The following is a 27,344-nucleotide window of genomic DNA, read 5'->3' on the forward strand; positions in this document are numbered from 1 at the left end:
AAGACAAAAGTATTATTATTATCATGTATTATTTAATTAGTATTTATAATAATTTTGTATTGGTGTTCAATCAAGGCTTAATCATGCAACTCGTTTCTTTTCTAGGACTATGTTTTCAAATAGTATGCTATACATCCATTTTTACGTAGTTTTTTTTAATGAACATAGCATTCCTGATTTGGTTTTACGTGTAGGCCTGTGAATTAAAATCTATCTACATGTTGCGTCGAAGTAGTTGCAAGTAATAATAATAACATTCATCCTTACAATATAATAATCATAATTAATTATGATAACAATGATACAGCAATGTGGTTTATAATAATTGTCAATTAACTGCATGCAATAGGAGCAATAATGAAATTAAGTTCAAACGCGAATAATTGATTATGCCGAATAACGATGCTTTTTGTTGTCAGAGAGGTCGATACTTTCCTGATATTTTCTTGACTAGATGGGTTGTTTTCTTCACTGCTTCAACTGAACAGTAATCATACCTAGCCTACATGTGGATTAGTACAGGACTATAGCAATATTCGCCTTTCTTTCGTTCAACATCCATATAGTTCACTGTAAATATTGTATTAATTCATACATACGGTAGACTACAGACTTACACATTTCAATTGCTTAGCTGCGTTATGGGCTGCAGAATAGGCTATAGAGCATATAACCAAACCTCCAACTAAAATCGACCGCACACCTAACATTGCCTGTTGATATGCATGCAACGAGCAACAGACGCCTGCTGTCATACACACGGCATATCTGAATGTCATACAATGCAACTTAAAACAAGTGGAAGGCAAAATCATACTTAACGTTGAAACTCCTCGCTGGGTTTACCTGGAGTCCTTGTGACACAATGGCGCTACATGTTTTCATTCATTACTTTTTAGTAGCTAAGTACGACATCTGCTCCATAGTGCACGGAGAGGATAGGTGTACAGAAATAAAGAATCGTTTAAATAAAAAATACATTGACTTAATATGTTTCCTTTAGAAGTACAATTCATTGAAACCAGCCCGCTCAAGTCCCTCGTCTCGTCTATTGAAATTCGGCGGCTGCATGTTTCGTGTGGTTTGCTCCGGGGGCAAAGCATTCAACATTTTAATTACYGAGAGCTATATCATAAATTCACTGCTAATCTACACCTGTTGTTTACGATGCATGGACTCCAACGTATGCATTTAAATTAGTGGAGGCAAAAATAACCTATTGCATAACGTGAAATTTGAGTAGCCTACATTGAACACAATGACAGATGACACGTCAATGGCGTTATTTGTAAATATAGTCTAAACATATATTTGAGATAGCCTATCTGTAATAGAATAGGGCCTATCTTTCTCGTAATTCATTATTATAGCATTACTAATAATGAGAAGAACAACGGTAACATTAAAGCCATCATATTCATTATCATAGCCTATTAATAAAATAGGCTGATAATAATAGCCAGTAATAACAATAGTACGCTATTTCTTTTTTTCCCTTATTGTTTTTACTTTACCATCAATTAGATTTTTGATGTGATAATTTTGAATGATCAGTAGTGATATTTGATAACAATCACCTTGCAGTTGAGGGATGCGACCTTGACCCCATCACATAGGCTATCATGCTGTGTCCATTGCTAGTCCGGGTACCACGGGTTTGCGAAAAATAAGTTATTGCTCTCTAAGGGGTGGTCAAGAAGGTGCTGGTGGTGGCAATAGCGGTAGTACCGGAGAGAGGGGGGGGAGGTCCGAGATGGTGCTCGGAGGGAGGAGGAGGAAAGAGATAAGTGATCTAAAGGGGAGAGGATAGGACAAAAAGTGATAATGATGAATACATTGCAAAGTTTTTTGTCCCTGACGAGGGTGGCAGATTGAATGGCCTGTGCGCATGTGCGAAGGTGTCCAAACTGACAATGCTTGTGAGATGAAGATAGTGTTGTTGCTGCTTCTGGGCTCACGGAGGACGAGAGGAATCTACAAGCCGACAAGATGAGATCCAAGGCTAGGGCAAGAAAACTGGCCAAAAGTAGGTATTTTTTCCCTTCTTACGCTTTCGGTCAGCGGCTCGAACTCTCGTCACCAATGTGTCATTGTCATTTATCAGTTCCTTTGGGGGACGGGTCTTTGTCCTCCTAGATATAATTTCGCTCTTCATGTGAATACTAACCGTAAAACATCCTAATTCGTGTCTCCAGCCTTCTCGCTGTTGCAGCCTCGGGTTCGCTTGTTCCCAACTTCAGAACTTTCATATATGCTGAGAAACACTGCTGGTGGATTTGTATAAAATATATGAGAGAAAAAACATTTCCATACAAACTGCGCAGTGGAGTAGTATGTTCTCGGAGGTTAGAAACGGCGAAGAATCGTTACCCGAAAGTTAGCTAAAAGTTTTCGAACGGGATAGTAACTTTTTTATTGAGTTTTTCCAAGTCTTGTGAAATAATATTCCTGTCTTTTGAAATAGTGGGCGCTCTAGCACTGCTCATGGCGAAAGAAGGAGCACAGAATAGAGACCGAGTTGTGCGCACATTCCGCACAAGCTTCATTGACGACAAGTGGGAGACGTTCAAATGTGAAATTGGAAAMAAATTGCAATTTTCATGAAGCATTTTATCCGTCGGTTTTACCTGAGAAGAAAATGCTTTCACGAAGTCGTTTTTTCCCCTCTGACCGCTTAACGACTATGGTGTTTTGTTCCTCTTTCGGGGAATGACAATCAATAATGCTTCTTGTGCAAGAAGGTACTTTACGGCCTGGTGCTGTCCTCATATACGGAAAAAAGTAATTACAATTTTTGTGAACATCGTGTAGATGTTTGTGTATAAAGAAGGATGTTTCTCAGCTTGGATTCTGATATCTTTCCAATTGCTTTGCTTATTGCGCATGCACGAATACAGTTGGCCTTTTCTGTAAATGTGTATAATCCATTTACGTGTTATTTGTTTTCTGCATGAAAGCTAAAGCAATAATGTGTGTTACACATATTTTCAGACGAACGAGGATTCATTTTTTTGTTTTGGGTGTTATCAATTATTTCAAGTTGAGTTTCGATTATGGACATGTAGCAGTGGAAATGCAGAACTTCGAGCAGATGAATGCTTAAAACAGTGAGGGCTCACTGAAATGTATAGCCTAATGCATTTAATCCATCAGCAGCCTATTAACGAATCTGAACGCATAAGATATTTACAATTATTTAAGAAGTCGTTTATTTTAATTTCAGCATAGGCCCCTGAAAAACATTGTACATGGCCTTTGGTAATCCAAAATCAGATTTAASGCATGTTACATTTGTAATGAAGGCATATTGGTTGTTTTTATTTAACCGCTATGTTAACAAGCATGGTGAGATGACCGTGCTGTAAACGAGTAGCCTAATACGTTGGTTGTATACCTCCTCAATTTTCTACGCATTATGATCAATCATGTGTGTCAATGAGGACAAGACAAGTAAACATTTCAACAGTAACTTATTGTGTTTGGAACCAGAAATAAACGATTACATTGTAAGCAGCATTTCTTGTAATTGTGCTTGTGTATGTTTGGTTCAAGTTTTTTTAAATGTCGGTATCACGCGCGGGCATTTGTCAAGTCTTTGCGAAGAGAAAGCAGGCCCAGCACTCAGGGAGAATCGTTATCAATTCACGAAGGTCTTTCTCCACAGTATATAAAATAGACCTTGATCTTATTGCCTTTTGATCCGAGCGCTATTTAAAAGAGATGCCTGCGTGACTTCGAGGAGACCTCTCACTCGGCGAGAATTATTCACTTCTTGCTAAGCTTTCAGACCTTAGGGACCCCAATTTGTCTRGCCTTGTGTTGTAAGAAGTTGGAACTGAGAAGTTATAAGCAAAAAGAAGATCACGTGAATATGGCCTTGTGATAGTTAAAGCTGGGTCCGAGTTGTTGACAACACTTAGGCCTGACGCCTACAGGATACTTGTGCAGTTACAGAGGCTATACACACCGTGGGATAATTGTCATACTCTACCCTGTAGAAAAGTCCTATAGCAGGCTGCACTTATTACATTTCCCCCCAAACGGGTATCATTTAAGTAGCGGTGGCACTTTTTTTTTTTCTCGACAGAGTTGTCATAGTCCTGATTAAATCGAAAGGGCCTGATTTAAGGAGATTTATACAGACTTGCCCGGTCCAGAATCCTCAAATCCACAGGGATTTGGCTCTCAGAATCGCCTCACTGAGCGGTGTCGAAATGAGTAAACTCGCAGTGATCAATAAATGCTGTGACGGCCCCGTATTTACCCACATGTACAGCATAGGCCTATTTGGAAATGTAGTGATAATTGAAAACACGTTTACATGTTTACATGAATATGTTACATGGTATCATAGCCAGGTGGCTTGTAATTTAGATGATTGTTTTTTAGTTTGTTTATCTTATTTTACCTAAAAYGGTAGGCCTATATCTCTTTCGAAATTTCACAATTTATTATTATTAGGCCTGTTGTTTAGTATAATAATTTTTATAATTATGAATAGGATTGTTATTGTTATTACCCTTTTATAAACTCATTTGAGTCATATGCTATAGCCTACAGTATTACAATGCAATCTAGGTCATGTTTTGGTGGCAGTATTTTAAATGGTCTTTTGTTCGCTCTTGTCATTTGAGGCAGGATAAAGGGTTGGTTAGATGTTTCTCGGTACAGTTAATGACATTTTATGTAGAATTGCACAGGCATCCCCTCTGTTGACCTCCCCTGGCATAAGTATTAGACAATACTTATTATATTTTTGTCTTTATAGGCCTATCGTATGGTTCAAATGTTTGCAATTCGGTCTGAAACAACAGATGTGTGCTGACAACATGCCACTAAGGCAGGATTCAATTATTGAACATTACATGTGACTTTTCCAGTCGGCTACTACAGCAGGCCTACCTCGTGTCTAAAACTGAGCAAACATCGTAGATGATAAAAGTGAAAATGGAGTATCGGTGTGTCTGCAATCTGGCCAGTAGATAGGCTACCTATGTAGACGTCTCACAATTGGGTCTTGATTGATTTCTATAGGAGTCACATTGAAACATCATATAATGGTCTGACACGGCTTTATGTCCTGCTTAAATACAGTCTGCGTGTTGTGTTGTGTTAATTGGGCCGCATATTCGCTCATGCTAAAAGTACATCTTAAATGAAATTRATCCACTGATGTGAAGTTTACGACATTTTCATTTAGTTTAATTTATGTCAACAATTGAGGTTTCACAGGGTGAAGACCCTGCTTTGAAGGGACACGCACACACACACAGACATACAGACAAACAGACAGACGAACYTGCTCATGCAAACGAAATTATAATCGATTAGGTCTACTTATTAAGTCTATTAAATCGCTTATATTTGAAAAATAAACGTTTGGAATGTAGACTTACAATTTATTGGTTAGCTACACTCTGAAAAATTAAGGTGAAAGGTGGAATCAAATAAGGTTATTAATTAAGAGCGATGGGAAACACTGCCATATGGGAACCATTTTAGGGTCTCTGAAGAACCATCAACGGGACGGTTCTTTKAAGAACCATATAAAAATCCCAAACCAGAAATGTTTCCACGACCGGAATTGAATAGCCCTGCTGTAGGATTTTTAAGGGATACTTTTGGATTTTGGCGATGAGGCCCTGTGTCTATTTCCCAAGAGTCAGATGAACTGCTGGATACCATTTTTATTTCTCTGTGCCCAGTAGCAAACTTGCGACATTATCAACTCGGCCCTCACAGTTTCCCGCACGGATAAGCTTGGGTAACCGGACAGACACAGTTGTATTTGCGTCCCGTATTTTAGCCACTTTTCTTGGGTCCCAACTTTTCTTTTTATGAAACAAGGTACATTTGTCAGCAGGACGCATCAATTAATTCAGGCGACAAGAGGAARGTTTTGTATCAGATGTCTCTTTCCGTTTGGAGTGGATGAATGTGCGCAGGGAGCCTATTTCTGAAGTGATTTGTTTGACTATCAGAAGAAGACATTAAAAGGTAATACATGCTTCCGTTAAAATACATGTCTTTACTATTAAGCCCATTAAAAAACACGGCAAGTAAAACTCTTAGGCCTCAAGACCCCTGGGCTTACACATCTAAAATTGCTGGCATAAGATTTAGCCCAGGTAGTCTGCAAGAAAGATTAGGTGCTAACACAAAATAATTCCACAAGGTTTTTTAATGGACAGAGGAAGTAGCAGCAGTAGTTGTAGTAGTAGTATTGGACTAAACAGACACGGCTGCAGTATGATAAGATTGTAGTAGTAGTAGTAGTAGTAGTAGTAGTAGTAGTAGTAGTATTGGACTAAACAGACACGGCTGCAGTATGATAAGATTGTAGTAGTAATATTAGTAGTAGTAGTAGTAGTAGTAGTAGTATTGGACTAAACAGACACGGCTGCAGTATGATAAGATAGTAGTAGTAGTAATATTAGTGTAGTAGAGACTAAACGACATGGTTGCAGATGATAAGATAGTAGTCAGTAGTAGTGGTAGAAAAAAATAAAAAAAGTAAAAAAAATAGTAATAGTAGTAGTAGTAGTAGTAGTGGTGGTGTAGTAGTGTGGACTAAACAGACTGGCTGCAGATGATAAGATAGTAGTAGATAGTAGTAGTGTGTAATAGTAGTAGTGTTAGTAAGACTAAAAGACACGGCTGCAGTAAATGATAAGATTGTAGTAGTTGGTAGTAGTAGTGTAGTAGTAGTGTTTGGACTAAACAGATACGGCTGAGTATGATAAATAGTAAGTTAGCTAGTAGTAGAGTAGTAGTAATAGTAGTCGTAGTATAGTAGTAGACTAACAGCACGGCTGCAGTATGATAAGATTGTAGTAGTAGTCGTTAGTCAGGCAGTTAGTAATAGTAGTGGACTAAAACGACACGGTGCAGTTATGCTAAGATAGTAGTAGTAGTAGCAGTAGTAATAAGTAGTTAGTCGTAATAATAAGTGGTAGTAGTAGTATTGGACTAAACAGCCAGGCTGCAGTATGATAAGATAGTGTAGTAGTTGTAAGTAGTAATAGTAGTAGAACTAAACAGACACGGCTCTGCAGTATGATAAGATAGTAGTAGTAGTAGTAGTAGTAGTGGTAGTAGTATTGGACTAAACAGGACGGGCTGCAGTTAATAAGATTGTAGTAGTAGGTAGTAGTAGTAGTAGTATAGTAGTTAGTATTGTGAGCTAAACAGATACAGCTGCAGTATGATACATGTAGTAGTAGAGTAGGTAGTAGTAGTAATAGTAGTGGGCTAAACAGACACGGCTGCAGTATGATAAGATAGTAGTAGTAGTAGTAGCAGTAGTAATAATAGTAGTTGTGACTATAGTGGTAGTAGTAGTGGTAGTAGTAGTAGTATTGGACTAAACAGACATGCTGCAGTATGATAGATATAAGTAGTAGTAGTAGTTAGTGGTAGTAGTAGTGGTATTAATAGTAGTAGTGGACTAAACATACACGGCTGCAGTATGATAAGATAGTAGTAGTAGTAGTAGTAGTAGTAGTGGTAGTAGTAATAGTAAGTAGTGGTAGTAGTAATAGTAGTAGTAGTAGTGGTGTGGTAGTGGTAGTGGTTGTAGTTGTAGTAGTAGTAGTGGACTAAACAGACACGCTGCAGTATGGTAAGGTAGTAGTAGTGGGTAGGGTAGTGTTATAGTAGTAGCAGCAGTAGTATGAGACTAAACAGACACGGCTGCAGTATGATAAGAATGTAGTTGCAATCACATAACATCAGAAACCAAACATCATTGAGAAAAAACTTGAATTGTTGCATCTCGTTGTGTCGTTGTCCTCATGTGGCTACCAAGCTAGCTAATATCATCCCATTCCTAAATTAGCCATGGATGGAGATAGGGATTTGGACTTGTGGTTTTACTGAATTCTCTGTGCTGGTAAATGATTATAACTGCGATTCTAATCCAACCATAAATTCATACATTGTGCCCCTGGACTGGAAGTTCAAGATGTAGCTAGATGTAGTAGGKCAACGATAACTAGTTGGCCTGGTGCATCGTTGGCCATGAAAGGAAGTTAGCCTAGCGAGCATTTTAGCCAGCCACATAATATTTAGCTTTAGTTGATTGGACTAAATAGTTTTTGGTATCTWWGTTGTCACCGTATTAGATTAAGCAGAGGTGATTAGATGATGTTGAAAGGGTGCTGGAATAGTGGAGGCAGCTCCTGTTTTCTTTGAGACTTGCGGTAACTCTCCATGGTTCTAAATCAATAGTTGTTTAGTAGTCCGAAAATGTCAGAAACATTAACTTGCTTGACCATGCTGTAGGTCTTGTAACTGTATGTTTTGTGGACTTCAACGGACAGATGTTGCTTTATGTTTTTTTGATGAAACAAGGTGCGTTTCATTGTATTCTGCCACTGTGACTAGTTATTGTCTCGGCCTTAGGCCGATACTGTATATCAGGGTGTGAAGGCATACGAACTTGCAGGTTGTAGAGCAAACAATCCAATTAGCACAAGACATACTGTAGGTTGTAATATGGCTTTTTTCCCCTGGCTTGGCTTTCCGGTGATTTTATCATGGGGCCTCTCCTATGCTGCCGCTGCATCTTAGTCTCTGTAAACTCAAGAGACCATAGTGCTCGGCACTCACTCATTAACTGTAGGGAAGCCATTCACTCACCCACTCACTCACTCACTCGTTCTTGCACACACTCTCACACACATTTTCCGAGGATAAATGATTTTGGCAAGCATGCCATGTTAGCCCCAATATTTATCGGAGGTGTGTGTATGTGTGTGTACGTGTGTGTGTGTGTGAGGCCCACCCGACCCCATGCAGCCTGCTGCCTGTGAAGCCTGCTCTTGTTTTTGAGCAGTGCAGTTCAGTCAGTACTCAAAGCCCTAACCTTGCCTACAGGTCTGCCTCATAARGTCACAAATAATGTCATAACCCAACGTGGACTAGTATAATGGAAAATGAAAATGAAAATGAATGTTTCTTATTGGACAAGTCCAGGTAGTCCCTCCTTGTTTCATCCCATTTGGGCATAATGAACTCGACCCTGCATATCACCACAGTGTGACAGAGATCTCAGTCAGACCCCTCCGTCCACACTAGGCCCCAGCAGATCCACATGGAAATTATCTCTCCGCCGCCCACCACCCCTCACTACTATAGTGCCTTGCAAAAGTATTCATCTCCCTTGGCATTTTCCCTATTTTGTTGCATTTACAACCTGTCATTTAAATMGATTTTTATTTGGATTTCTTGTAATGGACATACAAAAAATTGTCCAAATTGGTGAAGTGAACTTTAAAAAATTACTTGTTTCAAAACATTTATAAAAAAATAAAAAAATAAAAGTGGTGCATGCATATGTATTCACCCCCTTTAAAATGAAGCCCCAAAATAAGATCTGGCACAACCAATTACCTTCAGAAGTCACATAATTAGTTAAATAAAGTCCACCTGTGTGCAATCTAAGTTTTACATGATCTGTCACATGATCTCAGTATATATACACCTGTTCTGAAAGGCCCCAGAGTCCGCAGCACCACTAAGCAAGGGGCACCACAAAGCAAGTGGCACCATGAAGACCAAGGAGCTCTCCGAACAGGTCAGGGACAAAGTTGTCGAGAAGTACAGATCAGGGTTGGGTTATAAAAAAATATCAGAGTCTTTGAATATACCACGGAGCACCATTAAATATACCACGGAGCACCATCCCCACAGTGAAGCATGGTGGTGGCAGCATCATGCTCTGGGGATGTTTTTCATCGGTAGGGACTGGGAAACTGGTAAGAATTGAAGGAATGATGGATGGAGCTAAATACAGGGATATTCTTGAGGGAAACCTGTTTCAGTCTTCCAGAGATTTGAGACTGGGACGGAGGTTCATCTTCCAGCAGGACAATGACCCTAWGCATACTYCTAAAACAACTCTCGAGTGGTTTAAGMGAAAACATTTAAATGTCTTGGAATGGCCTAGTCAAAGCCCAGAACTCAATCCAATTYGGAATTTGTGGTATGACTTAAAGATTGCTGTACCCCCAGTGGAACCCATCCAACTTGAAGGAACTGGAGCAGTTTTGCATTGAAGAAAGTGAAAAAATCCCAGTGGCTAGATGTGCCAAGCTTATAGAGACATACCCCAAGAGACTTGCAGCTGCTAGTGTGCAAGGTGAGCCTACAAGTATTGACTTTGGGGTGGGGGTGAATTGTTATGCACACTCAAGTTTCATTTTTTTGGTCTTATTTCTTGTTTGTTTCACCCCCAAAATATTTTGCATCTTCAGTGGTAGGCATGTTGTGTAATCAAATGATTAACCCCCCCCAAAAATATATTTTAATTCCAGGTTGTAAGGCAAGAATAGTAAAAATGCAAGGGGTGTGAATTACTTTCGCAATCCACTTTATGTGACTTAATTCGCTATATTTGTAAAGGGCTGCAATCTCCCAATGTTTTGGCAGTTTGACTTGCGTGCCGAAGATGAYATGTGATATAAATAGACAGGAGMCATACTGCGAAGTGGTATGCGTTTGCGAGGGGGCAAAAGAAAAGTCTTTCCACTTCAGTTAAAGGCATTTCTGTGTATCGTATTCCAGTCGGTGCTGTGCTATGTCTAGCAGACAGTCAGTCAAACTTATCACCCAGACAACCGAAAAGACTAAGAGAGGGCCTGGGTCTTGTTCATTACGGCACACAACTGAAATYGGTTATAAAGCGTTTTGCAACAGAAGATTTTATTTTTTATTGGAGGAATCTAGGTAGGCCCTTGCAGTTTTTTTTCTGTTTTCTTCCATTTGGTGAGTAATGAACATGACCCTGTCTGTAAAAAAACATGCTTCCTTCTCTTTTCTTTAGTGGAATGCAAACARAATAATTTTCTCTCCTACCATGCCTCGGTGTGATTAAATCCCCGCTGTTTGACTTTTTAAAATCATTTTTTAAAACAGATGGGATGTTGACTGGGCAATTTGCATGTTTATGTTGCAATCATGATTCAGAGAAATGTAATTTCCCAGGGATTGCTCTGCATTGTGACTAGTCAGTGGTAAATGGCACATTTACTTTTCTTTTGAAGTTAATTGTGTTCTATGGTCCTAAAAACTTAATTCAAATTCCACAGGCATTTGCTTGCTTAGTTAAATGCCCACATACAGTAAATACTCACTTGATTTACATCTTACTCATTCACTCCCTATTGGCTTGCTGCTGTACTGTGCTTCCCCTATCAGAATGGTATGTTGCACAAGACACTTATATTCCCTTCATCCTGTAGAGACAAAACTAAGGAGACAAAACTCTCCTCCCCAGAGACTTACTCTTTTTTGTCTTGGAGATGTGTTTTTCATTTTTTTATTTAACCTTTATTTTACTAGGCAAGTCAGTTAAGAACAAATTCTTATTGACAATGACAGCCTAGGAACAGTGGGTTAGCTGCCTTGTTCAGGGGCAGAACGACATATTTTTACCTTGTCAGCTCAGGGACTCAATCTAGCAACCTTTTGGTTACTGGCCCAACGCTCTAACCACTAGGCTACCTGCCGCCGTTTAACGTGGCGCTACTTTAAAGTGCCCCCATCTCATTGGACTGTGCTTTTAAAGTATTGGCTCCCTCTCTGGTCTCCGCCGTAAGTTTATATCTCCACCCCCCCCCTCTGTCCCTACCAGTCTCAAAGTTCATTGTCGCCTTCCTCCCTCTCTCTCTGTAACGTCATAATCACAAAGATGGGCATGTAGTGTCTCATTAGGAGTGGATTCAAACGGGACATCTCAGGGGCTTGGGCAAAACCATGCCAAGACAATTTTTTTCTCCTCTCTTCTCTGAGATCAGGTTATTTAATTTGCCACAATAATGCCCCCTGGTCTGGACAATTACGCTGGACGATCATTGGGCTTTTGGCAAATTTGCTCTGATGGGAGGGGAGGAGAGGGGGGGATGTGGATATTCTCAGAAGTAATTGAGGCATCATTATCATTATCCAATTGCATTTGGTAGCCATGCAGACTTCACCAGGCCAGCAGCAGGCAGCAACTCTATATGTTTAATACTTCACMTTCTGGTGGAAGAATGGTGAGCTGGGTTAGAGAGGCATCAGTCCCCTTTCAYAAGAAAGATCCACTTCTATCATGTTTCAGGAGAAGACCCAGATGAAGACAGCGTCGAAGTAACAAAAGTGGATTACTAGATCAGTGGGCTGGCAAAACTACAGGTCAAGGGCAGGCAGTGGTCAGTAATCCAGATCAGAGTCCATAAGGTACAGAGCGGCAGGCAGTCTCGGGTCAGGGCAGGCAGTGGTTCAATAATCCAGGGTGGTGTGACAAGGTACAGAATGGCAGGCAGGATCAGGGCAGGCAGAAATGGTCAAAACCGGGAAAACTAGAAAACAGGAACTCGGACAAGACAGGAGCAAGGGGAAAAACGCTGGTAGACTTGACGAACAAAACGAACTTGCAACAGACAAACAGAGAACACAGGTATAAATACACTGGGGATAATGGGAAACATGGGTGACACCTAGAGGGGGTTGGAGACAAGCACAAAGACATGTGAAACAGATCAGGGTGTGACAGTATCCCCACCTCTCGGGGCACCACCTGGCGTCCTACCTGGGCGCATACCTGGTTGACCGGGTTGCCGGCGTTGGAAATCAGCAATGAGGCCTGGGTCCAGGATGTCCCTGGCGGGGACCCAGCACCTCTCCTCCAGGCCTTAACCCTCCCAGTCAACCAGGTACTGGAATCCCCTGCCCCGAGGTCGAACCTTCAGGAGATGGGAGACTTTTTTTACTACCTCTTCAACCACTCTGTCTCCGAAAATGGCCTTCATTATATCAATGGCATGCTCCCCTGTTTGCAACACAATTAGTCCATCTCACTGGCTCGCCGTTTATTTTCATTTAAAAAGGTTCAACGAGTGGTGGCATGCTGATTATGGAGACTCCCGAGAGAGACGCTAATATTGGTGTGTTTAATTTCATTAACTACAGTGTGGCTTGCTGGAAAAGTATATAAAACCTCAAACCGAAGACCTTAATTTTCCTCCACTGACGTCGGCATGCCAAACACATCATTACCACTGCGTTTGGTCTTAATAACTTCTCCTTGCTTTTGGAGGAATCCTGGTCTTATTTCTTAAGCTGTGTGCTTGATGTGGTTCTGCTGTTACGGTATTACTTCTCGTTCCGGCTTTCAGATTCAGATTCAGAAATGTTGTAATGCCACAAAACCCAACGTTGGTGGTATTTACCAATGTATTAAAAAATATTAATATTTACCTTTATTTAAGCATGAAGTCATGCTGAGACCACAGTCTATTTTGCAGATGAACCCTGCATGAACACATGAATAATCAACAATTAACCTATACTCATCTTATCTACAGGTATATAAACATCAATTACACAATTACATGAGAAGCAAACACAAAATATGAAAAGAGAAAACACAATCAAATGAAACAAAGATATTCGTCAGTAAAAAGGCCCTATAACATCTGCCTGAATTGCCCTAGAGGCACCAACTCCACCAACTTTAAGGAGTTTTTGAGATCACTCCACATGAGAGGCGCAAAAAGAATCTAAAAGCTGATTTACCTAACTCGGTGGAGATTGAAGGCATCTCCAGGGTTAGCSATCCCTGAGTCCGGGTCTGGTAACTTTATAGGAAAAAACTGTGCAACGCATCGATCTTCAAAGAGGGRCAGCCTACGATCTGATACAAAATGCAATAATGTGTACTGACAATATCTCCCGTGGCTTCAATACAGTGGCAGCTGCATTCATATAGACGCTATCGCCATAGTCAATAACCGGAATGAATGTTGACTGAATGATTTGTTTTCTACTATTTAACGAAGACAGGACCTGTTCCTATKGAAGAAGCTGATTTTAATTCTTAATTTCTCATTGAGTTACACTTTAGGATGATTCGGACATGATTTGTCGCAAACATGAAAAGAGGGACATTAGATGAAAACCTCATCATAGTGAGGATATTAATAGTATGATGGGCAATGCCATTTTGTTTCAATATTTGAATTATTTCATTTAAATAAGATGCCTAGACTTTAGCTTTCAAGAGTTAAATAGGAAAACAAATCTAAATATAAAGTATTACATAGATTTTAACACACTAATCTTCAGTACTTCAGTTCTTTCAAAAACAAAATGTCATTAAATAATAAAAAAGTGTAAACTGTAGGTACTTATTTCCTTTCATAGTTTGTTTGCCTAAGTATGACCATCATCCACATACCACATTTTTAACAAACGTAGCTTTTTTTGTGTCWGCAATTGGACATTGTTCTGAGGGGGGCTAGTTACCCACGTTACCCTAAAAGCAGGGACATTATCAATGAAGGCACCAACCAAAGAATGTACAGTGCATTCGGAAGYTATTCAGACCTCATKARTTTTRCCACAWTTTGTTATGTTACAGCCTTATTCTAAAATTGATTCAATTAATGTTTTTCCTCATCAATCTACACACAATACCCCATAATGACAAAGCGATAACAGGTTTAAAAAAAAATAGAAATACGTAATTTACATAAGTATTCAGACCCTTTGCTATTGTACTCGAAATTGAGCTCAGGTGCATCCTGTTTCCATTGATCATCCTTGAGATGTTTCTACAACTTCATTGGAGTCCACTTGTGGWAAATTCAATTGATTGGACATGATTTGGAAAGTCACACACCTGTCTATATAAGGTCCCACAGTTGACATGTGCATGTCAGAGCAAAAACCAAGCCATGAGGTCAAAGGAATTGCTGTAGAGCTCGAGACAGGATTGTATCAAGGGCACAGATCTGGGAAGGGTACCAAAACATTTTCTGCAGCATTAAAAGTCCCAAGAACACAGTGGCCTCCATCATTCTTAAATGGAAGATGTTTAGAACCACCAAGACTCTTCCTAGAGTGGCTTCCCGGCCAAACTGAGCAATCGGGGGAGAAGGCCTTGGTCAGGGAGGTGACCAAGAACCCGAGGGTCGCTCTGACAGAGCTCCAGGGTTCCTCTGTGGAGATGGGAGCACTTTCCAGAAGAAAAACCATGGTGGAGCTATGGTGGAGTGGACAGACGGAAGCCGCCACGCAGTAAAAGGCACATGACAGTGTTTTTGGAGTTTGCCAAAAGGCACCTAAAGATTTTCAGAACATGAGAAACATGATTCTCTGGTCTGATAAAACCAAGATTGAACTCTTGGCCTGAATGCCAAGCGTCATGTCTGGGGAAACCTGGCACCATCCCTATGGTGAAGCATGGTGGTGTCAGCATAATGCTGTGGGATGTTTTTCGGTGGTAGGACTGGAAGACTTGTCAGGATCGAGGGAAAGATGAACGGAGCAAAGTATGAAGAGATTCTTGATAAAAACCTTCTCCAGAGTGCTCAGGACCACAAGTTTGTGGCGAAGGTTCACCTTCTAACAGGACAATGACCCTAAGCACACAGCCAAGACAATGCAGGAGTGGCTTCGGACAAGTCTCAGAATATTCTTGAGTGGCCCAGCCAGAGCCCGGACTTGAACCCAATCGAACATCTCTGAGAGACCTAAAAAGAGTTGTACAGCTACTCTTCCATCCAATCTGACAGAGCTTGAGAGGATCTTAGAGAAGAATGGGAGAACTCCCCAAATACAGGTGTGCCAAGCTTGTAGCATCATACCCAAGAAGAATCGAGGCTGTAATCGCTGCCAAAGGTGCTTCAACCAAGTATTGAGTTAAGGGTCTGAATACTTATATAAATGTTTTTCCTGCATTAATAAGTACCAATTTCAGTTTAACATGGCTTTTTGCAGGACAATAAAGATAGTTTGAAGCTCTGACAGAGCTTTGATGTGTGGCTCAATCTCGTTTCACCCTAAAATGACTGTTTTTAGGTCCCTCCATTATTAGTGTACTTTTCAAGCTTATTATTATTGTATTAGGAAATGTATGCTTTCTGGTCGTAATTATGCTTTTTTTTGTCTTCATTTCCTAATCATCGTTTTGAGATGCACTTTCAATCCTGATAGTCCTCTGGCCTTGGCGTGTTATATAGCCAGTGTTAACAGTCAGCGTTAACCAGCCAGCGTTAGAAAGCCAGCTTTAGACAGTCAGCCTTAGACAGCCAGCGTTAGACAGCCAGCGTTAGACAGCCAGCGTTAGAGACAGCCAGCATTAGACAGACAGCGTTAGACAGCCAGCGTTAGACAGCCAGCGTTAGACAGCCAGCGTTAGAGACAGCCAGCGTTAGACAGTCAGCGTTAGAGACAGCCAGCATTAGACAGCCAGCGTTAGACAGCCAGCGTTAGACAGCCAAGCGTTAGAGACAGCCAGCATTAGACATCCAGCGTTAGACAGCCAGCGTTAGACAGCCAGCATTAGACATCCAGCGTTAGACAGTCAGCGTTAGACAGCCAGCGTTAGACAGCCAGCGTTAGACAGTCAGCGTTAGACAGCCAGCGTTAGACAGTCAGCGTTAGACAGCCAGCGTTAGACAGTCAGCGTTAGACCGCCAGCGTTATATAGCCTGCGTTAGACAGTCAGCGTTAGACAGCCAGCGTTAGACAGTCAGCGTTAGACAGTCAGCGTTAGACAGCCAGCGTTAGACAGCCAGCGTTATATAGCAGCGTTAGACAGTCAGCGTTAGACAGTCAGCGTTAGACAGTCAGCGTTAGAGACAGCCGCATTAGACATCCAGCGTTAGACAGCCAGCGTTAGACAGCCAGCTTAGACATCCAGCGTTAGACAGTAAGCGTTAGACAGCCAGCGTTAGACAGCCAGCGTTTAGACAAGTCAGCGTTAGACAGCCAGCGTTAGACAGTCAGCGTTAGACAAGCCAGCGTTAGACAGTCAGCGTTAGAGCAGCCAGCGTTATATAGCCTGCGTTAGACAGTCAGCGTTAGACAGCCAGCGTTAGACAGTCAGCGTTAGACAGTCAGCGTTAGACAGCCAGCGTTAGACAGTCAGCGTTATATAGCCAGCGTTAGACAGTCAGCGTTAGAACAGTCAGCGTTAGACAGTCAGCGTTAGACAGCCAGCGTTATATAGCCAGCGTTAGACAGCCAGCGTTATATAGCCAGCGTTATATAGCCAGCGTATAATAGCCAGCGTTAGACAGCCAGCGTTAGACAGCCAGCGTTAGACAGCCAGCGTTAGACAGTCAGCGTTAGACAGCCAGCGTTAATAGCCAGCGTTAGACAGTCAGCGTTAGAACAGCCAGCGTTATATAGCCAGCGTTAGACAGCCAGCGTTAGACAGCCAGCGTTAGACAGTCAGCGCTTAGACAGCCAGCGTTTAGACAGCCAGCGTTAGACAGCCAGCGTTATATAGCCAGCGTTAGACAGCCAGCGTTAGACAGTCAGCGTTAGACAGTCCAGCGTTAGACAGCCAGCGTTATAGTAGCCAGCGTTAGACAGCCAGCGTTAGACAGCCAGCGTTAGACAGCCAGCGTTGAGACAGCAGCGTTAGACAGCCAGCGTTAAACAGCAGCGTTAGACAGCCAGCGTTAATATAGCCAGTGTAGACAGTCAGCGTTAGACAGCCAGCGTTAGACAGCCAACGTTAGACAGTCAGCGTTAGACAGCCAGGCGTTATATAGCCAGCGTTAGACAGTCAGCGTTAGACAGCCAGCGTTAGCACAGCCAGCGTTAGACAGTCAGCGTTGACAGCCAGCGTTATATAGCCAGCGTTAGACAGCCAGCGTTAGACAGCCAGCGTTAGACAGCCAGCATTAGACAGTCAGCGTTAGACAGCCAGCGTTATATAGCCAGCGTTAGACAGCCAGCGTTAGACAGTCAGCGTTAGACAGCACGCGTTATATAGCCAGCGTTAGACAGCCAGCGTTAGACAGTCAGCGTTAGACAGCCAGCGTTAGACAGTCCAGCGTTAGACAGCCAGCGTAGACAGTCAGCGTTAGAGCAGCCAGCGTTTAATTATAGCCGCGTTAGACAGTCAGCGTTATATAGCCAGCGTTAGACAGTCAGCGTTAGACAGTCAGCGTTAGACAGTCAGCGTTAGACAGCCAGCGTTATATAGCCACAGCGTTAGACAGCCAGCGTTATATAGCCAGCGTTATATAGCCAGCGTTAACAGCCAGCGTTAGACAGCCAGCGTTAGACAGCCAGCGTTAGACAGCCAGCGTTAGAGCAGTCGCGTTAGACAGCCAGCGTTATACATAGCCAGCGTTAGACAGTCAGCGTTAAGAAGATCAGCCAGCGTTATATAGCCAGCGTTAGAACAGCCAGCGTTAGACAGCCAGCGTTAGACAGTTTCAGCGTTAGACAGCCAGCGTTAGACAGCCAGCGTTAGAGACAGCCAGCGTTAGACATGCCCAGCGTTAGACAGCCGCACGTTCCGACAGTCAGCGTTAGAGACAGTCAGCGTTAGACAGCCAGCGTTAGACAGCCAGCGTTAGACAGTCTCCCAAAAAGACCTGCATAGAAACTTCATATCTCATGGGATGAGAATATACAGGATATTCTCTCTCTAAAGATATTCTTACGTTGTCATATTCTACAAGTAATTCATATGATCTTTATTACTGTCATAGACTAGGGCTTTTTATTCCCGGCATTGGACCCCCCCACCCCATCTTTTACCCCCACCTTCATCATTTCCCTGGTGTCAGATTGTCCGCGAAACAATGAGTAGAGTGGTATGTGTGCGCACGTCTGTGTCCGAGCACACAAGGTGTTGGGTCTCCACTAAAACATTTCAAGATGGGTCATTAGCCCCTCATCTCCCCCGTACCCCCATCCTTCCCTTCCTGACACTGTGATTCCTCTGTGCTGCTCCCAGCCTCATCCTGCCCAGTGTCCGGTTCCAAAGTCATGATGAGGCTGCTTGTGAAAATATTGAATTGCTAAAACATCCTTGGGTTAGAGGGTGTGTGAATGGAGCTTTCAGCTCTGGGCCCGTAGACCTGGAAAAAGTTATCACATGAACCACCTGACCTTTGACCCATCCACTACCATGGCTGCCTGGATACACTTCAACAGGGACGGGGTGGGGGGTTGGGGTAAACCCACTCAAAGCTAGTGCATTCACTTTCTTGYGTCGTGGGAGGTCAAACCTCTTAAGATTGGGTGATAATGTTAAAAGGTAAAAAAGGCGGCCATTTTGGCTCCCGACAGAGTTGAGAACAGGCTGGGAGAGGGAGGTCAAATGCATCGTGAATACATCGTGAAATTTGTATTAACTCATTCTGTCTGCAAGGTGATGGAAGGCGTCAGAAGAGACATGCTCAAGGTGTTGTCGTTTGACAATTGAGAAATATGCCTAGCCACCATGTTCTTTGTATCAACAGGAAGRAACACACTGRACACTCCATGCTGACTTTGACTCCTTAGAAACGTTTTGTCGCTGCGACTGGCACCTTATCAGGCACCTTGAGCAGTTCATTCAAGAAGGTGTGTGTGTGTGACTGTGTGTGTGGGAGGCGGGGTGAGTAGGTTCCTGACGTCTCGGGGGACYACCTCCTCCTGCGGAACGCCAAGGAGACTCTTGGGAGCTCTTTGAAAGGATGCGGTGTCTTTGTCCAGCCCGATAAAAGATGCCATAGTTTCCCTTTTCCTCTTCTTTGTGTCCTTGCTGGCAGCTCCAGTAGAAGTGCAAATTGTCCTCTCTCCGAGGGGCTATCCTGAACCTCGGCCAGGCCCCGCTGCATTGCTGCCTTCTAATTACCACACAGAACCCAGAGAGTCCTGGAGAGGAAAGGGGGCCGGATTCCCACAACCACCTGGCCTTCTCTTCTCCCCGGCTTTGTTTGCTGACATCCCTGCTCGCCACCCCTCTCGTTTCTCTCTCTCCGTCCCTCCCTCCCTCCCCACCACTACCATACATTTCTCTCTSTCTCTATCCTCCCGTCTCTCTCTCTATTCTCCTCTCTCTCCCCCTCTCATTAATAGAGGTTTTAACTTGCTTTCTGACCCTGACAAACTGCTCTTGTTGAAAGAGAGATGAGGAGGGGGTCGCGGGTGCACGGGATAGAAGAGGTTGGAGGGGTGGGGGCTGGAGGCTGAAGGCTGAAGGCACAAGGGAGTGGGTTTGAGGGGTGGGAGGGAAGGAAGGGGTGGCCAAAGAGAGTTTGTCAAGTATGTATCCGAAGTCCATTACCATTCGGCAGGATTCTGTAAAGTCTCCCGAGGACCCGCCCCCCCTCCACCTCCGACTGCACCCCGACAGACAGAACTTTGCTTAGTGAGAAAATAATACACAGAGGAAGAGTGTTGACTACTCCACTTCTTCAGTCTGTCCATTCACCAGGGTCTCTAACCCCACTGATAGAGCTCCACACAGCCATCCGCTAGGTTATGCTATGCTAGGCCATGCTGGGGTTAGGTTTTGCTATGTTATGCTATGCTACGCTCTCCTCGGTTAGCATCTCATCGCTAAAACTGTTCAGTCTTGCTCACATCTGCACAGTGGATGTTTTGACTCTTAAAACAGATTKATTCTCAACAACAATTGTACCAACAATAAGCAGTTGATGACTATTTATTATACTGCGTTGCTAATTATGATATCKATTTTAAACTGAACAGAAACACCCACACATGCAAACCCTCCAGTTCACTCTCTTATTCGCATTTTATTACAGACAGCTCCATTAAAGCGCTGAATCATTAAAATCCCTGTGCAGTTCAGCCAAATCATAGCTCAATTGTGCCGGCTGGAGAGGGCGAGATGGGCTGCGTTTTGACAGAAAACAAATTGCTCTACTAAAAAACCCMGTTCTGTGTGACGCCATCACCTGGGAGTCCCCAAGGCAAAGAGCCAGCTAGCATGGCCACCATTTGTATTCTCTCAGTATACAAAAGGCAGGCGAGTGCAGGCAGATTGCAACACAGCGCCCACCGCAGTAGCACACGTCTGACAGCAGAGCAGAGGCCCCCCAGAGATGAACATGAACTCTCCTCCCAAATAAACAGACAGCTGTCCTCCCACAACACACCGCTCCTTTTTCAACCCTTTTGTTATGGCAAGCCTAAATAAGTTCAGGAGTAAAAATGTGCTTAACAAGTCACATAATAAGTTGTATGGACTCACTCTGTGTGCAATGATAGTGTTTAACATGAGTATCTCATCTCTGTACAATCTGTAAGGTCCCTCAGTCGAGCATTGAATTTCAAGCACATATTCAACCACAKAGACCAGTTTTCCAGTGCCTTGCAAAGAAGGGCAGCAATTGGTAGACTGGTCCAAAAAACTGCCATTGAATATCCCTTTGAGTGTGGTGTAGTTATTAATCACACTTTGGATGGTGTGTCAATACGCCAGTCAGTTGCTGGAGAGGAAGGAAACTGCTCAGGGACTTCACCATGAGGCCAATGGGGATTTTTAAACAGTTACACTGTTTAATGGTGTGATAGGAGATCACTGAGGATGGATCAGCAACATTGTAGTTACTCCACAATCGAAAACTAAATGACAGAGTGAAAAGAAGGAAGCCTGTACAGAATGAAAATATTCCAAAACATGCATCCTGTTTGCAATAAGGCAGTAAAGTAAAACTGCAAAAAATGTGGCAAAGAAATGAACTTGGTGTCCTGAATATAAAGCATTATATTTGGGGCAAATCCAAAACAACACATCACTGAGTACCACTCTTCATATTTTCAAGCATGGTGGTGGCTGCATCATGTTATGGGTATGCTTGTTATCGGCAAGGACTAGGGAGTTTTTTGGGATAAAAATAAATGGAATAGAGGTAAACACAGGCAAAATCCTAGAGGAAAGCCTGGTTCAGTCTGCTTTCCAATAGACACTGGAAGACAAATTCAACTTTCAGCAAGACAATAACCTAAAACACAAGGCCAAATATACAKTGGAGTTGCTTACAAAGATGACAGTGAATGTTAATTCCTGGGTGGCCTAGCTACAGTTTTGACTTAAATTGMCTTAAAAATCCATGGCAAAACTTGAAAATGGCTGTCTAGCAATGATGAACAACCAACTTGACAGAGCTCTAATACATTTTTTAAACACTCATAGCTGTAATCACTGCCAAAGGTGATTATAACATGTATTGACTCAGGGCGGTGAAAATGTATCACTCCATGACCAAAAGTATGTGTACACRGACTCGTAGAACATTTCATTCCAAAATCATGGGCATTAATATGGAGTTGGTCCCCCCTTTCTGCTGTAACAGCTTCACATCTTATGGAAGGTTCCACTATATTTGCGAAATCAATCTGTTGCCAACAAAGTGTGAGCACATAAGTTTTAGAATGTAATTGTTTGCTCTAGCATTAATGTCCCCTCACCGGCAATATGCATTCGGGGAGGTAGCATTCTCCTGGCATCCGCCATTTGTCCGTCTGACTGCCAGATGGTGAAGCGGGATTCATCATCCAGAGAACGCGTTTCCATGCTCAGAGTCCAATTGGTGTCACTTTACACACTCCAGCCGACTTGGCATTGTGAATGGTGATATTGCCTTGTTTGCGGCATCTTGGCCATGGAACCCATTTCATGAAGCTCCCGATGAAAGTTTTGTGCTGATATTCCTTCTGAGCCGGTTTGGAACTTGGAAGTGAGTGACGCCACAGACAGGTTTTAACGCTCTACGCGCTTTCAGCACTCGGTGTCCATTCTGTGAGCTTGTGTGGCCTACACTTTGGATGTTGAGCCGTTTTTGCTCCTAGATTTCTACTTCACAATAAACACTTGCAGTTGACCGGCACTCTAGGGAAGTAGTTTGATGAACTGATTTGTTGGAAAGGTGAATCCTATTTGACAGTGCCACATTGAAAGACCGGTTCCGAAGTAAGGCTTCTACTGCCACTGGTTTGTCTATGGAGATTGCATGGTGAAATTTCAAAACCAAAAATTGAAGGTGTGTCACAACATTAGTACAGTCGTGGCCAAAAGTTTGAGAATGACACAATATTAATTTTCACAAAATCTGCTGCCTCAGTTTGTATGATGGCAATTTGCATATACTCCAGAATGTTATGAAGAGTGATCAGATGAATTGCAATTAATTGCAAAGCTCCTCTTTGCCATGCAAATGAACTGAATTCCCCAAAAAACATTTCCACTGCAGTTCAGCCCTACAAAAGACCAGCTGACATCATGTCAGTGATTCTCTCGTTAACACAGGTGTGAGGTGAGGGTGGAGGACAGGCTGGAGATAACTCTGTTCATGTGAGTTGAGTTCAATAAGACTGGAAGCTTCAAAAGGAGGGGTGGTGCTTGGATCTTTGTTCTTCCTCTGTCAGCCATGGTTACCAAGGAAATCACGTGCCGTCATCATTGCTTTGCACAAGGGCTTCACAGGCAAGGATATTGCTGCCAGTTAAGATCAACATTTATTCGGATAATCAAGAACTTTAAGGAGAGCGGTTCCAATTGTTGTGAAGAAGGCTTCAGGGTGCCAAGAAAGTAGCAACGCCAGGACATCTCCTAAAGTTGATTCAGCTGCGGGATTCGGAGGCACCACAGTACGAGCTTGTTCGGATGGCAGAGGATGAAGACTTTTGGAGGAAGTCCGGGTGTCAAGAAGGGCAGCAAAGAAGCACTTCTTCCAGGAAAACATCAGGGACAGACTGATATTTGCAAAAGGTACAGGGATTGGACTGCTGAGGTCTGGGGTAATTTCTTTTTCTCTGATGAAACCCCTTTCCGATTTGTTGGGGCATCCGGAAAAAAACATGTCCGGAGAAGACAAGGTGAGCGCTACCATCAGTCCTATGTCATGCCAACAGTAAAGCATCCTGAGACTATTCAAAGTGTGGGGTGCTTCTCAGCCAGGGAGTGGGCTCACTCACAATTTTGCTAAGAACACAGCCTGAATAAAGAATGGTACCAACACATCCTCCGAGAGCAACTTCTCCCAACCATCCAGGAACAGTTTGGTGATGAACAATGCCTTTTCACTATGATGGAGCACCTTGCCATAAGGCAAAAGTGATAATAAGTGGCTCGGGGAACAAAACATCGATATTTTAGGTCCATGGCCAGGAAACTCCCCAGATCTTAATCCAGTTGAGAACTTGTGGTCATTCTCAAGAGGCGGGTGGACAAAAAAAAAAAAAAAAATTCTGACAAACTCCAAGCATTGATTATGAAGAATGGGCTGTCATCAGTCAGGATGTGGCACAGAAGTTAATTGACAGCATGCCATGGCGGATTGCAGAGGTCTTGAAAAAGAAGGGTCAACACTGCAAATATTGACTCTTTTGCATCAACTTCATGTAATTGTCAATAAAAGCCTTTGACACTTATGAAATGCTTGCATTATACTTCTGTATTCCATAGTAACATCTGACAAAAATATCTAAGGACACTGAAGCAGCAAACTTTGTGAAATTATATATTGTGTCATTTCTCAAAACTTTTGGCCATGACTGTATAATCTTTACCAGTCAAAAGTTTGGACACACTTACTCATTCAAGGGTTTTCTTTGATTTGACTATTTTCTACATTGTAAAATAATAGTAGAGACATCAAACAATGAAATAAACACATGGAATCATGTAGTAACAAATAAGTGTTAAACAAATCAAAATATATTTTATTTTTGAGATTCTTCAAAGTAGCCACTTTGTTGATGACAGCTTTTCCACATCTTGGCATTCTCTTTTATGAGGTAGTCACCCGGAATTAATTTCAATTAACAGATTTGCCTTGTTAAAGTTAATTTGTGTAATTTATTTCCTTTAATGCATCTGAGACAGTTGTGTTGTGATAAGGTAGGAGTGGTTACAGAATATAGCTGTAACGATTGTCGTCCTCGTCTGATGAGGAGTATGAAGGATCGGACCAAAATGCAGCGTTGTAAGTGTCCATGATAAATTGTATTATACCAGAACACGGAAAATAAAATAACAAAGTGAAGGAAAGAAAATGAAAATCGAAACAGTTCTGTATGGTGAACACACAGACACAGAAAACAACCACCACAAACAAAGTGGGAAAACAGGCTACCTAAGTATGGTTCATCAGAAGAACGAATCACAGCTGCCTCTGATTGGGAACCATACCAGGCCAAACACAGAAATACAAAACATAGAACAAACATAGAATGCCACCCCAACTCACACCCTGACCAAACCAAAATAGAGACATAAAAAAGGAACTAAGGTCAGAATGTGACAATAGCCGCTATTGGTAAAAGACCAAGTCCATATTATGGCAAGAACATCTCAAATTAGCAAAGAGAAAAGACAGTCCATCATTCCTGGAAAATTTCAAGAACTTTGAAAGTTTCTTCAAAATGCAGTCACAAAACATCAAGCACTATGATGAAACTAGCCACAGGAAAGGAAGACCCAGCGCTACCTTGGCTGCAGAGGATAAGTTCATTAGWGTTACCAGCCTCAGAAATTGCAACCCAAATAAATGCTTCACAAAGTTGAAGTAACAGACACATCTCAATATCAACTGTTCAGAGACTGCGTGAATCAGGCCTTCATGGTCGAATTGCTGCAAAGAAACCACTACAAAAGGACACCAATAATAAGAAGAGACTTGGTTGGGCCAAGAAACACAAGCAATGGACATTAGACTGGTGGAAATCTGTCAAAATGTGAGATTTTTGGGTCCAACCGCCATGTCTTTGTGAGACGCAGGGTCGGTGAACGGATGATCTCTGCATGTGTGGTTCCCACCATGAAGCATGGAGGAGGTGGTGTGATTGTTTGGGGGTGCTTTCCGGGTAACTCTGTCAGTGATTCATTTAGAATTTCAGGGCCCACTTAACCAGCATGGCTACGACAGCATTCTGCAGCGATACGCCATCAAATGAAATCAAACTTTATTTGTCAAGTGCGCCAAATACAACTGTGAAATGCTTACTTACAAGCCCTTAACCAACAGTGCCGTTCAATAAGAGTTAAGAAAATATTTACCAAGTAGACTAAAAATAAAAAGTAACACAATAAGAATAACAATATATGCATGGGGCACCAGTACCGAGTCAGTGTGCGGGGGTACTGGTTTGCGCTTAGTGGGACTATCATTCGTTTTGAACAGGACAATGACCCAAAACACACCTCCAGGCTGTGTACGGGCTGTTTGAGCAAGGAGAGTTGTGGATATACAMTTGAATGCCACTTTCTAACACAACAAACTGTGGAAAAGGTCAAGGGGTGAATCCTTTCTGAAGGAGCTGTATGCCCTAGCTGTTCATCTCACCTGGTTCAACATGAAACTGTGGCACATTGCTTGATATTATCTTTAATCCAATCTAAAAGTTTTTAAATAGTATGTAAAAAAAAATAAAAATGAAATTATAAATAGTTAAAATATCAGCTCGTACAGCCTGTTTCTGTAGACTGTTATGAGGAGAGTCTTCGCAAATTAGAAGTATTTTTGCTCTGTTCTTTCCCCATCAAGTAAACCAACATTCTTTAGCTTGAAAAAAACGGAAACTCTGATCCGGTTTCTGAATTGTGTTTTACAAGCGGTTGAAATGACCACTATGGCTTTTCCTCATCCTCAAACTGCGTTGAACATTCCCTCAAGTTCCTGAGGTTTTTTCAAGTGATGTCAATTCAACTTTTAACTGGGACGACAACGTTATTCAAAACAAATGTTTTGGACCTGAGGATTGGCTCCAGACAAACGTGTTTGCTTTTTCCCTTTTTTTCCCCCTCTTTTTTTCTTTCGCTCCATGCTRGCCTTTTAAATTCTTTCCCCCTTCATCTTCCAAGCTGCTGTGAAAACATGCTGAGATCTCACACTTGTCTGGCGTTAGGTGGTCCTGCTGTGGTACTGTTTTAGAAGTCAGCAGGCAAAATAAAATATTCTATACACACAATCACACACTCAATAGGCCACTCCCTGTCATTTAGTTCACTCACARAACCTTTAACTATTTTGAAAAGACTTGAGTGCCTAAGTATGTTTGCCTATTTTTGTGTAGTCTAGTGCGWCCATTTCAAGATAATCAACCGTGGAAATGACACAGAAATGTGTCAAAGAATTATAAACCCTTTGATTGTTCCTGTTCCCTCTTTCGAGGTGAGTTTGGCTACACTCCGATATCTCCTGAGCTTCGCCTTCCTCCCCTCGGAACAGATATTTTTGTCGTTAAAACTAGGTGTGGGATTCCCATTCCTCCTCTTTTGACACWTCACTATTTCTCTACCGGACACGGCTCGGGGCAAGACCCGTGGAAACGGGAAAGATTTTTGTTTTCCTTGTGGTTGATGCCAAGTCATCTGAGACTGGGTTTCTGTAATGTTTGTCTTACATTGTATGCCGCGCTGCTTGAGGAGCATTAAAGCCTTTCTTCCTGCTCCTCTTAATAAAATAGTAAAGAATAACTCCTTTACCTTAATCTCCCCGACAGATTAAGGGGAGAGGGTCAAAAATGAGCAGCAGACCTAGTCTCTCTCTCTCTCTCTCTCTCTCTCTCTCTCTCTCTCTCTCTCTCTCTCTCTC

The 27,344-nt window shown here is 42.3% G+C and overlaps 1 protein-coding gene across 7 annotated transcripts in view; it reads left to right on the forward strand.

The window, feature by feature from the left end:
* Positions 1 to 1,748: 1,748 nt before the first annotated feature.
* Positions 1,749 to 27,344, forward strand: part of LOC111976939 (histone-lysine N-methyltransferase PRDM16-like) — a 404,992-nt gene continuing 379,396 nt past the window's right edge. For 4 of the 7 annotated variants that reach the window (XM_070448123.1, XM_024006117.2, XM_070448128.1 and 1 more), the window contains exon 1: positions 1,750 to 2,026. In XM_070448123.1, the coding sequence (XP_070304224.1) occupies positions 1,990 to 2,026 (37 nt within the window). In that variant the 5' untranslated portion in view covers positions 1,750 to 1,989. Of the gene's footprint in view, positions 2,027 to 27,344 lie in introns of all 7 variants that reach the window. The other 3 variants (XM_070448125.1, XM_024006119.2, XM_024006118.2) reach the window with 3 other exon arrangements.

Source organism: Salvelinus sp. IW2-2015, linkage group LG17, assembly GCF_002910315.2.
Source record: "Salvelinus sp. IW2-2015 linkage group LG17, ASM291031v2, whole genome shotgun sequence".
NCBI lineage: Eukaryota > Metazoa > Chordata > Actinopteri > Salmoniformes > Salmonidae > Salvelinus > Salvelinus sp. IW2-2015.